This window comes from Coenobita brevimanus, chromosome 104 (assembly GCF_032717465.1).
Source record: "Coenobita brevimanus isolate Jiangsu-jjx chromosome 104, ASM3271746v2, whole genome shotgun sequence".
NCBI classification, from domain to species: Eukaryota; Metazoa; Arthropoda; class Malacostraca; order Decapoda; family Coenobitidae; genus Coenobita; species Coenobita brevimanus.
The window spans coordinates 34,104,534-34,123,791 of NC_137057.1; the positions used below are offsets into that span (position 1 = coordinate 34,104,534).

Sequence of the window (19,258 nt, forward strand, 5' to 3'; positions counted from 1 at the left end):
TATTCCTTCATAGATCATCGCTACACTTATTCCTTCATAGATCAACACTACACCTCTTCCTTCATAGGTCATCACTTCACCTCTTCATTCATAAATAATCACTACACCTCTATTTTCATAGATCACTACACCTCTTCATTCATAGATCATCAGTACACCTCTTCTTTCATAGATCATCACTACACCTCTTCCATCATAGACCATCACTACACCTCTTCTTTCATAACTCATCACTGCACAGGGGTAGGCGGTGGCTCAATCGGTAGAGAGGTGGCCTGCAGTCCTATCGGCCCTACGTTCAAATCCTCGCTTGGGCAGGGAAAAGTTTAAGGATTTGAATTTCAAAAAAGCTGACTTTACTGATCTACCAGAAGACCCGCCGACATGTCGAAAAAATACCCCCGCTAATACCAATGCACTACTCCCGTATGAGACAGCCCTAGCATGTATTCAGTATGGACGGTGTGTGTTAGCGCCGAAGTGGTGACGTGTATAGGTGTATGGTATTTAAGAGGACTACTGGGCCTTGGTAGCAGGCTGTGATTCCTATGCCCAGAAGTCGAACACATTAAAAAAAAAAAAAAAAAATCTGTTCCTTCATAGATCATCACTACACCTCTTCCTTACTTAGGGATGCAGTCAAAGCCCTTGTTTTCGTTGGGTAATGAAGGCCCCTAACACCTCTTCCTTGTCGATTTATTCTTGGCTACCAGAGATTAATATCCTTTTTTGCTTTATGCATAGTCAAGAGATATAGAGTGTTATAGAACACAGAATAGGACGATAAGATGTAACAAGCAAAGTAAATCACTTAGGAATTTGTGTTAAGGAGCTTCTTTAAACCAAAGAGAATGCGAACTCAACCAACCTTCCCACGATACCGTAGGTCCCTTCGGGAAGGGTTGTTGTGCTGGTAGGCAAGAGGTGGGATGCAGGTGAGATAGTTAGTGTGGTAAGTTCGACTGTGTGGTAATTGCACAGACCAAGTTGGTGTGGTAGGTTTGTGTGTGTGGTAAATACACAGACCAAGTTGGTGTGGTAGGTTTGTGTGTGTGGTAAATGCATAGAACATGTTGGTGTTGTAGGTTTGTGTGTGTATGATAAATGCACAGACCAAGGGCGGTAGGTTTGTGTGTTTGGTATTTGCACAGACCAAGTTTTTGTGGTATGTTTCTGTGTGTGTGTAGGTAAATGCGCAGACCTATAATTTCCGTGAAGTTTGTGTGTGATAAATGTACATACGGAGAACTTGTGGTAAACATGCAGACCAAGCACATGTGGTAAGTGCGCTGATCCATAGCGTGTGGCAACTGGCATGTTTGTGCGAGTGGTAAATGCGAAGACTTGGCAAACAAGGAACAAACGGGACGTAGGGATGAAATCAATTTTCCTACATTCCATAAATTAAGCTGTGTTCATTATTGTATTAAATTTACTAAAACATGTAATATACATTCTTTCCTAACACTTCCAATCATAAAGTTAAATGAAAGGTAAATATATATATAAAAATTCCTACAAATACGCTTTGACTTCTATGATATTTTACTAGTATTTTCATATTTTAAAATTAATTATAAACTTTAAAAGTGATGGAATAAAAAAAAAATATATAAATTTCTGATAGAAACAAAAATTGTTCGTGTGTGTGTGTGTGTGTGTGTGTGTGTGTGTGTGTGTGAGAGAGAGAGAGAGAGAGAGAGAGAGAGAGAGAAGCGGACGAAAAAGATGAAGCAGACCAAGGAGGATGACCTGAACAAATATATTCCTCTACATATCACAAAACTTGAAACAAAGAAACACAATTCACAACCATGAAGAATCTGGTGCATCTCCGATACCATTTTCACTCTAACCTGGCCTAAAATTGCCACCTCTCCTTCTTCTACGATGACTTATACCAAAAGATACACGCTACATTATGATGCTAGTCACGAAGAAGAGCCAAGTTCATGATGTAGAGCCGCAGCATTGTCTTTTTCTGCACGGGAAATAAGCTGCAAGAGGACTGAAATTTTGGCCTAATTAAAGTTAAAAATAGACAAAAATCACTGAACTGAGAATATGTAGTCCTTCTTCGATCATCACTACACCCTGTCCATTGCTCATCACTATACCTCATTCTTCATAGATCATCAATACGTCTCTTCCTTTGTAGTTCATCAATACATCACTTTCTGCAAAGATCATCATTACACCTCTTCCTTCACAGATCATCACTACACCTCTTCCTTACATAGGGGTGCAGACAGTGCCAGTATTCTCGTCGGGTAAAGAAGTTCCCTAACACCTCTTGCTTAGCGGTTTATTGTTGTCTACTAGTGATTTATACCCTTTTTTGATTCATGTAGGCACAGTATGGCGATATAGGAAGGATTTATAAAACACAGAATAAGACGATAAGGTGCATGGAGGAACATAAATCGCTTACGAAAACAGCAGCTTCCTTTAACTAACAAGTATACGAGCTCACCCAACCTTCCACCCACGGTAGCGTAGGTCGCTTTAGGACGGGATGTTTTGCTGGTAAGCAAGAGATGAGATGCAGGTGAGATGGTTGATGTGGTGGACTTATTGTGTGTGGTAAATGCACAGACCACGTTGGTGTCGTAAGTTTGTGTGTGTGGTAAATGTACAAGACAAAGTTGGTGTAGTAGGTTTGTGTGTGTGTGGTAAAATGCACAGACCACGTTGGTGTGGCAGGTTTGTGTGTGTGTGTGGTAAATGTACAGAACAAGTTGGTGTGGTAGGTCTGTGTGTGTGGTAAATGTACAGACCAAGTTGGTGGGGTAGGTCAGTGTGTGTGGTAAATGTGCAGACCAGCCATAATTGAGATTTGGTGGGGTGGAACGATCAAAACATACCACCGCCACTGCATAAGTTAGACTATTATGTATTCTTGTATCGAACACCAAAAATATTAATTATTTCTAGGCGTTAGTAACAGTAAATTATATGCTTGGTGTCAATAATAAGGTATCGTACAATAGGTTATGAACTCTCGACACTCTTGCGTCGAGTTCTATAACATTATGCCAATATTTTCACTTTTTCCCCTATATTATGAAGTTTACAAGATTTCCGGGAAAAGAGAAAAAAAAAACTTATTATCCAACTTTAATCCATTCCTTAGAGAGAGAGAGAGAGAGAGAGAGAGAGCGGGAAGATGCCTTTTTCTGAGTGAGAGAGAGAGAGAGAGAGAGAGAGAGAGAGAGAGAGAGAGAGAGAGAGAGAGCGGGAAGATGCCATTTTCTGAGTGAGAGAGAGAGGGAGAGGGAGGGGGGAGGACAGAGACGCAGAAGTAGGCCAAGGAGGACTGAACAAATTATATTCCAATACATATCACAAAAGTTTACCCCAAAAAAACAAGGCACAACCATGAAAAATACAGCGCATCTCCTACACCATTTTCACTCTAACTTGGCCTGAAATTACCACCTTTCCCTCTCCTTCGCTGATTTGTAGCAAAAGATAAACACTACATTTTGATGCTAGTCACGAAAAAAAGAGCTAAATCCATGATGCAAAGCCGCAGCTTTGTCTTTTTCTGCCACTGAACTACGGGAAATAAGCTGCAAGAGGACGAAAATTTTGGCTTGAAGTTAAACAAGAAAAGAGAAAAAAGACTGAACTGACAATATGGAATCCGTCATAGATCAATACACCTCTTCATAGCTCATTACTACACCTCTTTCTTCATATATTTGTTCCGATCATCCTCCTTGGTCTACTTCTGCGTTTCTCTCTCACTCTCTCTCTCTCTCTCTCTCTCTCTCTCTCTCACAGAAATAGATTAAAGGTTTAGGTTAATCACATTATTATTCCTTTTCCTGGCGAACTTTGTTAAACTCAAGATTTAGGCGAAAAGTAAAAATATTAGCATAGTATTTTGAAATTCGACGCAAGTATGTAGTGAATTTTAGAACATGCTATAGTGTACCTTGTACTGATCTCCAAGCTTTCCTTCTACATCTGTTTTATGATATTTTTGACATTCCGTTAAAAAAAATATATAAGGCCTGAATTATGTACTGGAGGTGGTTTGTTTTGATCGTTCCCCCCCACCCCACCCCCAGGATCTCAGCTTCATCTGGTCTCCACATTTCCAACACACACAAACATACCACACCAACTTGGTCTGTGCATTTACCGTACACATAAACCAACCACACCAACTTGGTTTGTGCATTTACCACACACACAAATCTACCACACCAACTTGGTCTGCGCATTTACCACACACACAAACCAACCACACCAACTTGGTCTGTGCATTTACCATACACACAGACCTACCATACCAAGCTGGTCTGTGCATGTATCACACACACAAACATACCACACCAACTTGGTCTGTGCATTTACCGTACACATAAACCAACCACACCAACTTGGTTTGTGCATTTACCGTACACACAAACCAACCACACCAACTTGGTCTGCGCATTTACCACACACACAAACCAACCACACCAACTTGGTCTGCACATTTACCACACACACAAACCTACCACACCAACTATCTTCACCTGCATCCCACCTCTTGCCTACCAACGCAACAACCCTTCCCAAAGCGACCTACGCTATTGCGGAAAGGTTGGTTGAGCTCGTATTCTCGTCAGTTTAAGGAAGCTCCCTAACACCTCTTCCTAAGCGATTTATTTTGCTCGATACACCTTTTCGTCCTACTCTGTGTTCTATAAATCCCCCCAATATCGCCTGAGTATGCTTAATGTACAAAAGGATACTAATCCCTCAGAGCCAAGAATAAATTGCATTGGAAGAAGTGTTATGGCTCTTTATTACCCGACGTGAACAAGGACCTTGACTGCATCCCAAAGTAAAGAAGAGGTGTAATGACGGTCTATGAAGGAAGAGGTGTAGTGATGATGTATGAAGGAAGAGGTGTAATGATGGTCTACGCAGGAAGACATGTAATGATGATCTATGAAGGAAGAGGTGTAGTGATGATCTATGAACGACTGCATATTCTCACTCAGTGATTTTTGTCTATTCTTGTTTTAATTTTAGGCCAAATTTTTCGTCCTCTTGCAGCTTATTTCCCGTAGTTCAGTGGCAGAAAAAGACAGTGCTGCGGCTCTACATTATGAATTTGGCTCTTCTTCGTGACTACCATCAAAATGTAGTGTTTAGCCTTTGCTACTAGTTAGTGAAGGAGAGGTGACAATTTTAGGCCAAGTTAAAGTGAAAATGGTATAGGAGATGCGCTGTATTCTTCATGGTTGTGCCTTGATTTTGGGGGTAAACTTTTGTGATGTGTAAAGGAATGTAATTGTTCAGGTCATCCTCCTTGGTCTACTTCTGCGTCTCTCTCTCTCTCTCTCTCTCTCTCTCTCTCTCTCTCTCTCTCTCTCTCTCGCATCTCTAGCTCTCTCTCTCTCTCTCTCTCTCTCTCTCTCTCTCTCTCTCTCTCTCTCTCTCTCACACACACACACAGAAATAGATTTAAGGTTTAGGTTAATCTCATTATTATTCCTTTTCTCGGTGAACTTTGTAAAGTTCAAAATCTATGCGAAAAATAAATATATTAGCATACTATTTTGAATTTCGACGCAAGTGTATAATGAATTGTAGAACATACTGTACAGTATTGTACCTTGTACTGATCTCCAAGGTTTCCTTCTACATCTGTCTACTGATATTTTCTACATTCTGTTACAAAAATAAAACATATGGTATGAATTATGTCGTGGAAGTGGTTTGTTTTGAGCGCTCCCCTCCCCCACCCCCAGGATCTCCACATTTCCAACACACACAAACAAATCGCACCAACTTGGTTTGTGCATTTACCATACACACAGACCTACCACACCAACTTGGTCTGTGCATTTAACACACACACAAACCAACCGTACCAACTTGATATGTGCATTTTACCATACACAGAAACCAACCACACCACCTTAGTCTGTGCATTTACAACACACACACAAACCAACCACACCACCTTGGTCTGTGCATTTACAACACACACACAAACCAACGACACCACCTTGGTCTGTGCATTTACCATACACAAACCAACCACACCAACTTGGTCTGAGCACTTACCATACACAAACCAACGACACCACCTTGGTCTGTGCATTTACCATACACAAACCAACCACACCAACTTGGTCTGAGCACTTACCATACACAAACCAACCACACCAACTTGGTCTGTGCATTTACCACACACAAACCTACCACACCCACCATCTCGCCTGAATCCCGCCTCTTGCCTACCAACACAACAACCCTTCCCAAAGCGACCTACGCTATCGTGGGAAGGTTGATTGAGCTCGTATTCTAGTTATTGATGGAAGATCCCTAACACTTTTTCCTTAGCGATTTACTTTGCTCTTTACATATTGTCGTCCTATTATGTGTTTTATAAATCCCTCCTTTATCGCCATACTACCGTAGATAAAGTACAAAAGGATATTAAGAAAGAGGTGTAGTGATGATCTATTAATAAAGTGGTGTAGTTATGATCCATGAAGGACTACATATTCTCATTTCAGTAAATTTTGACTATTGTTGTTTAACCTTAATTAGTCCAGAATTTTCGTCCTCATGCAGCTTATTGCCCGTAGCTCAGAGGCAGATAAAAACAATGCTGCGGCTCTGAATCATGAACTTGACTCTTCTTCGTGACTAGCATCACAATATTGTGTTTAGCTTTTGCTACAAGTCAGCGTTTAAGATTGAGAAGTGGCAATTTTAGGCCAGGTTATAGTGGAAGTGGTGTAGGAGATGCGTCACATTCTTCATTGTTGTGTCTTGTGTTTTGGGGATAAACTCATGTGATGTGTAAAGGAATTGATTTGTTCAGATCATCAGGATCTTAACTTACATCTTCCTCGTCTTCTCTCTCTCTCTCTGAAATTGATTAATGTTGGATATTGATTTTTTTTTTTTTACTTTCCCGGAAATCTTGTAAACTTTATAATGTAGGGGTAAAAGCGGAAATATTAGCATAATCTTGTGGAACTCGACGCAAGAGTGTCGAGATTTTTAAAAGCTATTTCACGGTACCTTGTTATTGACAACAAGCATATAATTGTTATTAACACCAAGATATAAGTAATGTTTTTGGTGTTCGATACAAAAATAGATATAGTCTGACTTAGGTAGTGGCGGTGGTTTGTTTTCTTCGTCACCTCCTCCCAGTGTTGCCATATCGTGGATATTATCCACAAATTTGTGGATAAAATTAACTTTTGTGGACCCTTTTGTGGACAGTCAAGGTGAACACGAAATTTGTGGATTTTTTTGTGGATATGTACACTGCCCATGGATTTTTTTTGTGGATGTTTAATATTTTGTGAAATCTCATGGAAAGATATAGACTGTGGATACTCTTTGAGGGAAAAATAAGATGAAAGAAAAAAAAATGTGCACAATGAAAATTTTAGCCCAGAACCTGTATTACTAAACACGCTCCGTTCTTTGACGCGTTTCTTTCATGTTCACTTCGCGTCCCTGCAGCCGGCTGTCTCTCCCTGCCCTCCCTTCCCCAGTCCTCCTTTGGCTTGGCCAGTCACAGTACGTCACGGTCACTTGCGTTTCATTCTTCACACTCTTGTATTACAAATACAGTACCTTACTTTTTTATATTATATATAATCTATACTATATACTATATCTATATCTAATCTAATACTACATACTAATCAACAGTGCCAACATGAGTGAAAAGAAATATACACAGATGTACGTGGGAAAACGATGGCAGATTCAAAGGTAAAATAGTTTTGTGTATGTTGTGAATTTTCATTCTTAATGGATATTTTTTCTTACGTGCAGTTTTAATGAACTGCAACTAGGAAACATGCCATGATGGTGTAGGCTAGATGCGAGGGCTACTTTTTTTTTTTTTTTTTTTATGAACAAGGAACCCCAGTGTTTAAGTGTGTGTGTGTGTGTGTGTGTGTGTGTGTGTGTGTGTGTGTGTGTGTGTTTGTTTTTTTGGGTGGTTTGTAATGCCAACCCTGATTACTATAGGATGGCTACAACAGTGTCCTGGGGACTCAACAAAGGCCCGCTGTAAGACCTGTGGGACGGTTCTTCAAGCCCATATGAAGTCGCTGCTGACTCACGCTTCAGGGAAGAAGCACTTGGACTTTATGTCAGTGGCAGGAAGGAAAGTACAGGGATCCATTAAGGACAGTCTCCAACCATTGGTGAATGACCCAACAAAAATAGCAGAATTAAAACTGGCAGTGTTTGTGACAGAACATTCATCTAATCTATCTGTAGACCACTTGGGTGAACTGGTCCCACAGCTAGATAATAAGTCAAATATTTTGCAAAAAATAAAGTTACACTGCACTAAATGTTCTCGGTTACAGAAACATGTTCTTGCACCAAGTTTCGCAAAACAATTGAGAGATGAAATTAAAGACCAACATTTCAGCTTGATTGTTGATGAGAGCACAAATGAAGCGAAAATTTCATGCCTAGCTATGAGCATTCGCTTCTTCAGTCCAAAAAGGGAGCAATAGTTGACACTTTCTATCGACTTGTGCCCCTTAAAGATGCTACTGCAGAAGCTGTATACAAGACTGTAAAGGAATGTTTGCAGGAGGACAATTTAGATATTAATAAACTGATAGGAATTGGTACAGATGGAGCTAGTGCTATGGTTGGACGCACTCACTCTCTCATAACATTATTGAGAAGGGATAATCCAAATATCACACTAATCAAGTGTGTATGTCATTCTCTTCACTTAGCAGCAAGTAAAGCATGCGATGAGCTTCCCACAGTCGTTGACTACATAGTGAAAGAAACACACACATGGTTTGCTAACAGCCCAAAAAGAAGGCAAACTTACACTGAGTTGTACCAAGTTTTAGAAAACTGTGTACCAAAGAAAGTTCCAGGGCTAGCTGGCACACGCTGGTTGTCACGCTTGGAGGCTGTAAATGCTATTCTTGATCAGTGGGACGCACTGAAGCTCCACTTTGATCTATGTTCTACAAAAGAACTCTGCCACACTGCAAAACAACTTAGCCTAGCATTTAAAGATCCCCAGAACAAACTATTCCTTTTGTTCGTAAAACACTTAAAGAAGTTGTGAGAGTGAACAAACTCTTTCAGGGACAGAATGTAGACATCACAAAGCTTACAGAAGATCTTCCTGACATGTATAGGAATCTGATGCAACTGGTAATTGAACCATACTTTCTGTCAAAATGCCCAAAAGAAGATCTTCCTAAACTTAATTATGCAAGTTATCTCTTGCCACTGAATGTCATTAACTTTGGATATGATTTCAATACCTATGCTAATTCCTGTCCTCTAAATGGTAATCAAATAATGTATGTGAAAGAGCGTTGTCAGAAATATCTGTTAGAACTCCTGAATCAAGTACAGATTCGATTGCCTGGCAAGGTTGAAACTCTGCTAATGCTGAAAAAATTACATCCTGCCATTGCTACTTCCCAGCACAAAGACTCCATTGCACCAATTGCCTGTCAGTACCAGTCAACCTTTAGTGACATGGATAGCTTAGAAAATGAATGGAATGCTGTAAATTTAGATCAGTGGCCCAAGTCTTGTTTGGAAAACAGTGTTTCTTTTTGGGCTGAAGTTAGAGAGAAAAATAATTCTGCTGGGGAATCAAAATACCCCAACATTTCATCCCTAGCACTGGCATTGTTTGCCTTACCTTTCTCTAATGCCTCTGTAGAGCGCATTTTCTCTCAAATGAATGTGGTACACACTAAGCTAAGAAATCGTTTTTGTGTAAGATCAGTAGAAGCAATACTGCAGATCAGATATGGATTATCTGTTCGAGGGATGTCATGCGTCACTTTCAGGCCAACTGAAGATATGGTAAAAATTTTCAGTGCTAAGGGAAATGCCGAAAGTGATGATGACAATGCAGATATTATATCTCTTGAGCTGGATGCAGAATAGTAAAAAAAAGAATGATACACAAAGAGGATAGATCTTTTTCATGGTTTTTGTGCCATATAATTTTGCTTTTGTTAAAAAAGTACAATTTGTTTTAATTTTATAGCATTCAAGTTTGTAATCAGTTGTCAATAAATGTGACGCAACAGTAAAATTATGATTTCAATATTGTCTAGTAAGAAAATTTGTTTGTGGAATACACTGTGGAATATTGATGATTTTTGTGGATATTTTGTGGATAAAAAGTAACTTTTACGTGGATCATGAGTGAAAGTAAAGTGGCAACACTGCTGCTCCTCCTTATCTTAACTTTGTCTGTCTCTACATTTACCACACACATAAACCTACCAGAACAACTTGGTCTGTGCATTTACCACACACATATAATTGAAAATTCAAAAGTTTTATAAAGTACTTTTTTCATGTTCACTGCCTCTTCAGGACCTCTTCAGGACACTGCTAGAATAGCATCTAATGTAATATGCAAGCCTGACGATATTGAGGGAATGGAGGTAATGAGACCACTGATTCAAAACATGGTTTTGGAATTAATTATTAAGTATAAACGAGGAGGTCTACCAGACAAATTGAGTAGTAATAAGAATAAAATAGCAAGTGTAACTAGTAGAGATTTATCTATGTATTCTAGCCCTAAATCCACAAATAACACCATACTGTGTGAGTCAGAATTATCCTCCTTAACAGTGGCCTACACAAATGTGGATACCCTCACATCAGACATATTATCCTAGCTCAAGGCTAGAATCCCCGAAATCAAACCCCATATCATAGCTATAACAGAGGTGAAACCCAAATATTTTAACGAGAGATTAATACATGACTTTACTATAGATAATTTTACACCTTATGCCTGCAGTCTGGAGCCTAGTAATGATAGAGGCATAATAATATACGTTCATAAACACTTGACAAGGCAGTCTCTCAGATCAGCACACTGTTGAATGACATTTAGTGAAGTTACCCTTCTTGAGATGCAATTGAGGGGAGGAGACAGACTGCTACTTGGGTGTGTATATAGAAGTCCTAATGCTTCAGACTCCAACAATGATGCTCTTCATAACCTTGTATATACAGTTTGTAATGGCCCTCATTCTCATGTATGTTTGATCGGTGACTTTAATGCCCCTCATATTAACTGGAATCTGCAGAGTGCAGACCTCATCTGAATCGAAAAACTCATTTGAATCAAGGTTTATACAGGCCATCCAAGATTGTTTTCTGTACCAACATGTTGACCAACTTACTAGAGTCAGAGGAACCGATACCCCCTCATGTTTGGATTTAATTCTAACCATGAAGTGGACATGATATCTGACATTCAATATCTCTCGCCTCTTGGATCAAGTGACCATGTACTGCTGACTTTCAAATTCCAGTGTTATACAGAATCTACACCTCAGATGAAAAAAATATTCTTAAATAATAAAGGTGATTAATAATGCCATTGAGAGCAGTCCTTGTGGAATCTGACTGGTTACTCAATTTTGAAGAAACCACCTATAATCTGAATACAGAAGAAACCTGGAAATTGATTAAGGGAAAACTGCTGGAACTGAGAGAAAAATTTATACCTATAGCTATAATTGGAAATAAACCTCACTGGAAAAATGAGTTCCCTATACCTGAAGAGCTAAGAAGCTTAATTAAGAAAAAGAATAAAGCCTCTCATAAGTCGAACACTAACCAGTGTCATAGGGATACAGAAACCTAGACTTGAGTATGTAAAATTGAGAACCAAATGTCAGCTAATGTGCTGCAATTTTAAAAGGAAATATGAGAGGGAGATTGCAGAGCAAGCCAATGCTCAGCCTAAGGCATTTTGGAAGTTTACCAAGACTAAACTAAAAACAAAATCTGGAGTGGCACCTTTGCTGCCAGATCCAGGGGATCCCGGAACCATATCCCATGACGATAAGGAGAAGGCGGAGATACTACAGAAGCAGTTTACATCAGTATACACCAGAGAACCTACTGGACCCACCCCACAACTTCCTGTATCGGTACATAACTGTATTGTCACACCCCATGTATCCAGATCAAGTGTTCTTAAGAAGCTGGAGTCGGTTAATATTAGTAAATGCTGTGGCCCAAACGAGATTCATCCCAGAATCATTAAAGAGCTATCCACCCATTTAGCTGAGCCCATTACTGTCCTGTACCGCAAGAGTATAGAATTTGGAGAGCTGCCTCTGGACTGGAACGAGGCCCTGGTTGCCCCTATCTACAAGAAAGGGTCTAAGAATTTGGCTGCTAACTATCGCCCCATAAGTCTTACAGCAATTCTATGCAAAATTCTTGAATCTATCATTTGCAAGACATTAATTGATTACATATCTGATAATAATGCCCTCTCTCACAAACAATGTGGCTTTATACGTGGTTGCTCCACTGTGCTCCAATTGCTACACTACCTCGATCATTGCTCTGAAGTTGTTGCCAGGGGTGGAGTTATCGATGTGATACTTGGACTATGCCAAAGCCTTTGACTCTGTCCTCCACAGTCGACTGCTGCCTAAGCTTGTGAGTTACGGCATTAGAGGGAGGGTTCTTACCTGGATCAATAGTTTCCTAACCACAAGCCACCAATCAGTTGTTGTCAATGGTGTAAAGTCATCCAGAGTTCCTGTACTGAGTGGTATTCCCCAGGGGAGTGTCCTGGAGCCCACCCTCTTTATTTTATATATCAATGACCTCCCTGAGGCTATAGAATCCAACTCGTACTTGTTTGTGGATGATACTAAAATTCTCTGACAAATCACAAGTCATCAAGACTCTTATGTGTTGCGATGTGACTTAGTCAAAATGCAAATTTGGTCTAAATGGCTGCTTAATTTTAACCCATCCAAATGTAAAGTACTTTCCCTGGGAGCTTTTGAGAATATTATATATGCCCACTGTTACACAATTTGTGGCTATGAGCTGCAGCATGTGGAATCAGAAAAAGACCTTGGTGTACTTGTGGATGCAACCTTGACATTTCAAGAGCACATTTTAGGAAAGATTAAGCTGGCCAACTCAATAATGGGTCTTATTCGACGGGTCTTCTCCCACCTCAGTCCAAGCATGTTCAGACCCCTGTACACAGCCTTTGTTCGAAGCCACCTGGAATATGCACAAGCCGTTTGGTCACCCATCAGGAAGAACCTAGAAAACAAGATAAAACATGTACAAAGAAGAACTACTAAGTTGGTGGATGAACCTGGTCATCTTGACAATCTAGACAGACTCAGGCACCTAAATTTACCAACACTGAGATATAGAAGGTATAGAGGAGACATGATAGAGCTCTGGAAGCACTTCAGCATTTATAAAAGAGAAATACTCCCAGCATCCTTCAAGCTCCTGGACAGACCAAGCCGTCAGCACAACAGACAGTTATTCCAGCATCGTCCTGCTGATGGGGTATTCTGTGTGCAATGTAATAGCTTCTACTATCGGACAGTCAATATGTGGAATGGACTCCCATCAGAAGTTGCCGAAGCTGAGTCAGTCAGTTTGTTCAAGAACCGTCTGGACGACCACTGGAAGAATGCATGATTTAAGTTTGATCCATCTGTACCACCACCACAGCCATTATACAGCCTACTGTCTGAGAGCACAGAATAGAGTCATCTTCTCGACTGGTGTGTGAAATTTACTTAAGTGTACTTAAGTGTATAACTCCAATACACCAACAATCTCACCTGTATGATCCCACTTCTTGCCTATCAACACAACAACCCTTCCCAAAGCGACCCACGGTATCATGGGGCGGTGGGTTGAGTTCGTATTCTTGTTGGTTAAAGGAAGCTTCTTAACATCTTTTCGTCAGCGATTTATGTTCCTCCATGCACCGTATCGTCCTACTCTGTGTTTTATAAATCCCTCCTATATCGCTATACTATGCCTAGATAAACCACAGAAGGATATTAATCACTCGTAGCCAATAATAAATCGCCAAGGAAGAGGTGTTAGGGAGCTTGTTTACCCGACGATTATCGGGCCTTGTCTGCATCCCTATGTAAGGAAGGGGTGTAGTGATGAACTATGAAGGAAGAGGTGTATTGATGATCTATGAAAGAAGAGGTGTAGTGATGATCTATGAAGGAAGAGATGTAATGATGATCCATGAAGGAAGAGGTGTAGTGATGATCAATGAAGGAAGAGGTCTAGTGATGAGGAGGGATAGGTGTAGTGACGATCTATGAAGGAAGAGGTGTAGTGATAAGCTATAAAGGAAGAGGTTTAGTGATGAGCTATAAAGGATAGGTGTTGTGATGACCTATGAAAGAAGAAGTTTAGTGATGAACTATAATGGGAGAGAGGTAGTGATGATCTATGAAGAAAGAGGTGTAGTGATGATTTAATAAGGAAGAGGTGTAGTGATGATCTATGAAGGAAGATTTGTAGTGATTATCTATGAAGAGAGAGGTGTGGCCATGATCTACGAAGGATTGCAAATTCTCATTTCAGTGAATTTTGTCTATTCTTGTTTATCCTTAATTAGACTAAAGTTTTCGTCCTCTTGCAGCTTACTTCCCGTAGCCGCACTGTTGCATCTTTATCTCTTTTCTATCGCTACTTTAATGGTCACTGCTCCTCTGAACTGTCTGCTTGCATTCCTCCACCTCTACGACGTGCGCGTAGCACCCGTCTGGCAGCAAACTCTCATCCCTTTTCTGTCCAACTCTCTAATGCAAGAGTTAACCGTTACTCCCAGTCTTTCATTTATGCAACAGGTCAGCTCTGGAACTGTCTCCCTCTATCTGTATTTCCTGCTGCCTATGATCTCCAGTCTTTCAAACGCAGTGTGTCCAGGCATCTCAAAATGATCGGATCTTGAATTTGGCTCTCTTTTGTATTTTGTTTTTCTCTTGGAGGGAACTGTTACTGCGGGCCATGGCCTTTGGTTCCTTCTTCCTCGCATAAAAAAAAAAAAAAAAAAAAGCTCGGTGGCAAATAAAGACAATGCTGCGACTCTACATTCTGAATTTGGCTCTTCGTGACTATCATCAAAATGTGGTGTTTATCTTTTGTTACAAATCAGCGTTTAAAACTGAAAGGTGGCAATCTTATGGAGAGTTAGAGTGGAAATGATATAAGAGATGCGCCAGATTCTTCATGGTTGTACCTTGTGTTTTTTTTGGGCCAACCTTTGTCATGGGTAAAGGAATATACTTTTTCAGATTATGCTCCTTGACCTCTTCCCGCGTCTCCGTTCTCTTGTCTCTCTCTCTCAAAAGTTAACTAATGTTTTATATATTTTTTTTTTCCAATATTTTCATACTTCAAAATCTGCTGGATAATGAATATATTAGCATAACGTTATGGTACTCGATGCAAGTGTGCAGTGACTTTGAGAACATTCTCTGAATTGTACGTATTTCTCGGAGGACTTTGATAGATGATTGCGAAGAGTGAAGACGTGTTTCTGAGCTCTCGTCTAGCTGCAGGGTTGCCTCACCGGCTTTAGCTTTGTTTTGTCCGCCACTAGGGCGTTTTTCAATAAAGTTAGGTTAGCTAGCCCTCATTTTCCTCCCTGGCCTTAGTAGATATAGTAGGTGTCTATATCTAATTTCTGAGATTGCCTTTGCTTACTCACCTCTGGTGTGTATCCCCCACTGATCGCTCTGGGGTGTGAGTCACACACAGGCGCGTCCTCCCGAGAGTGGTTTGAGAGAGTAATCTCAGCCTAGGTGGGTCGTCCCCAGGTACTTTGCCCCTTGGTCGTTTTTCTCTCTCTTCCCACTTCCCCTTCACGGGGGAAGTGGTAGCTATGATGGACCCCCCTACTGCCTCCCCCTCCTTCAGGGGGGGAGGTAGTCCTGACGATAATCACCTTACCGTGACTGACCGGCCCCAGACTGACGGACGCCAGACTCGATCCCCACTTGACGTTCCCCTTGAGAATGCGACCTACGTGACACTTCATGCTTTGGGTTCCACTCCCCTGTCCAGACTCAATCCCTCCATAGTCAAGAAGGTGATTGACCACTGTGCGGGAGAGGTGGAACAAGTAAAAAAACTTGGAAATGGTGACCTCCTGGTTAAGACATTCAATTCTGCTCAGGTGAAAGACTTGCTAAAGCTGCGTAAGTTTCACTGCCATGATATCGAGGCCAAGATCCCAACATCCACAAATTCCTGCAAGGGTGTTATCACTTGCAGGGATCTTATGGTGATGAGTGAGGAAGAAATCATACAGGAACTTGCTCAGCAGGATGTAATTGATGCCAGATTCATCACTCGTTATCAGGAAGGTGTAAGGACGAAGACAGCCACAGTTATCCTCACTTTTGGCAAAGTTTTGCTACCTACAAATGTCAAAGTAGGATATGAAATTGTAAATGTAAGACCGTACATCCCGAATCCCCTTCGTTGTTCAAAATGTCAGCTCTATGGACACCATGAAAAGGCTTGTCGGGCTTCCAACATCGTGTGTGGCAAATGCGCGGCTGTGGGTCACTCTGCTGACAACTGTACATCCGAGACTGAGTGCTGCTTTCACTGCAAGGATGCTCACTCCACTTCCTTGAGGGTTTGTCCCAAGTGGAAAGAGGAGAAAGAGGTCTGCACAGTGAAGGCAACTGAGGGCATTTCCTTTTATGATGCAAGGAAGAAGGTGAAGGAGTTGCATGCAACTCCCAAGCCTAATATCTCCTATGCATTGGCGGTTGTGTCCCGTCCCGTGATGTGCACCGTTGAGACACAGACTGACCTTACATTCGCTCCTCGTGCCCCACGCCCTACCTCTCAGTCTAAGCCTCCTGTACGTTCCAACTCTCTTGCGGATATCCCTGTTGCTACATCATACTCTCAGGCTGCCGCTGCTCCTTCGCAGTCAGTGCGGCCAAAACAGAAACTTGACAAGTCTGACAAAATTAATTTGACCCCCCTCACTAAGCAGTCACGTCCTCATGTCCTTCCCGCTCCTGGTCCAACGAGGGAGAGGAAGAATAGCTCTTCCTCGGTGGAGTCTGGGAGCCTTATCATGACGACAATATGGAAGTCTCCATGAACAAGAACCGGGAAAGGTCCCCTGGTAGCCACTCACCTGGACGCGGGAGGCATAAAAAAACTAAGCATACTGGCCACCCTCGTAAATCTTAAACTGCCGCATTCACTCTATTACAGTGGAATTGTAGAGGTGTCGGGAATAAGTTACACAATATAGCAATCTTGCTGTCAATACACAGGCCAGACGTTGTTTGTTTACAGGAGACGCGCCTGGATGATCATCCTGATCCTCCACAGTTCAAACACTATCACTCGTATAGAAGATATGAAGGTCACGGAGTTGCCATATACACACACAAATCACACCCACAAACGGAAGTGATTCTAAATTCTACTCTGGAAGCTGTCGCGTGCAGAGTAAAATTTAATAACACGTATCTGTCTATTTGCTCTCTGTACTGTCCTCCACATGGCCCCATTGATAGTGATGCTTTAAATTCACTAGTGGAACATCTCCCTGGGAATAAGTTAGTGTTGGGCGACTTTAACGCCCACTACTATCAATGGGGTAGCTTGAGGATTGATGGTCGTGGGGAGCAAGTAGCCGACCTAATACTACAGTCCAACCTCTGTCTTCTGAACGATGGTAGAGCGACTCGTGTAGATGATCGTACTGGTAACTTCTCGGCCATTGACTTATTTTTGGCCTCCCCTGGTATACATCAAGATTTCTCATGGGACCCTTACGACGACTCCTTGGGAAGTGATCATTTACCCATCTGTCTTTCTTATACACGCGACATCATTTCGGACCCCCTACCTCCAAAATTTAACTATAAGAAAGCAGATTGGGGATCCTTCTGAAGGATCGCCAATTTAGATATATCTGGGGAGACCATAGATGTTAAGGTCGAAAATATAACTACTTCCATATTACACGCAGCTGAGGCTGCTATTCCCAAGACTTCTACAGTTCATGCGAAGCATAGAGCACATTGGTGGACGCCGGATTGCCGACAAGCATTAAGAAAACGCAATAGGAGATACAGGATTTTTGATAGTCAGCCCACTGAGGAAAATTTTATTGCATACAAACATTCACGGGCTGAGACAAGGAGAATAATAAGAAGGGCTAAACGTGACTCCTGGTGGTCTTTTGTGTCCACGGTGACTCGTACAACACCATTACATAAAGTCTGGTCCACTATAAGATTATTAAATAATAAACGCCCATACTTCCCTGTCACCACCTTGCAGGTGAATAACACCACCTATGACGAGCCCGTGGACGTTGCTTCCTGTCACCACCTTGCAGGTGAATAACACCACCTATGACGAGCCCGTGGACATTGCTAACATCCTCGCCAGGAGTTTTTCTCATGTAAGTAGCTCAGCCAATTATGACCTGCGTTTCCAACATCATAAACGCACGGCTGAGCTACAGATATTAGACTTTGCCACAGAAGACGTAGACTCCCCATACAACCAAGAGTTTATGCTAGATGAACTGCTCCTTGCCCTTAAATCCTGTAAAGACACCAGCCCTGGAACAGACACCATCATGTACGGTATGATCCAGCACCTTAATCAGGACAACCTGATTTAGATGTTAGCATTGTACAATGAGATTTGGACGTCTCGAACGTTTCCAAACTCATGGCACTTTGCGCACGTCATACCAATACCCAAAGAGGCTGGTCGTCTTATGAATCCCACTTCATTTCGTCCTATTGTGTTGACTTCTTGTCTATGTAAGGTCATGGAACGTATGGTTAACAATAGGCTTCTTTTTGTTTTAGAGTCGAAAAATTTGTTAAATGATCAACAATGTGGCTTCCGTAAACACAGAAGTTCACTAGATCATTTAATGAATTTGGAGCATTGTATTGCAGAGGCATTTGCCAATAAAGAATTCATGATAGGAGTGTTCTTGGACATCCATAAAGCCTATGACATGAAATGGCGACACGGTATACTAATGAAGCTCTATGCTTATGGTTTAAGAGGAAATTTGCCTGTTTTTATTTCAAATTTCTTAAGGGACAGAACTTTCTCTGTCAAATTGCCCCGTAACCTAACATCGGATATATTTATCCAGGAAAACGGGGTGCCGCAGGGAAGTGTGCTTAGTCCTACTTTATTTAGTATTATGATCAATGATATTCTGTCATCAGCTCCCATCCCGAGGAATCTTAAATACTCACTCTACGCTGACGATTGTGCAATATGGCACTCTTCCTGTAATGCACAATTTTCGGCTGGGCGGTTTCAAGCAGCCCTTGACTCCGTCCACCAATGGGCCTTGCAGTGGGGATTTAAGTTTTCCGTCCGTAAGTGTGCCGCTATAGTCTTCACTAACCGTAACGTACCTAAT

The 19,258-nt window shown here is 41.4% G+C and overlaps 1 protein-coding gene across 1 annotated transcript in view; it reads left to right on the forward strand.

Annotated features, from left to right (window-relative positions):
* Positions 1 to 13,485, forward strand: part of LOC145416077 (uncharacterized) — a 145,828-nt gene extending 132,343 nt beyond the window's left edge. The window contains exons 2-3 of the mRNA XM_080285170.1: positions 11,717 to 12,224; positions 12,874 to 13,485. Of these exons, the coding sequence (XP_080141296.1) occupies positions 11,717 to 12,224; positions 12,874 to 13,485 (1,120 nt within the window). The remainder of the gene's footprint in view (positions 1 to 11,716; positions 12,225 to 12,873) is intronic.
* Positions 13,486 to 19,258: the final 5,773 nt, after the last annotated feature.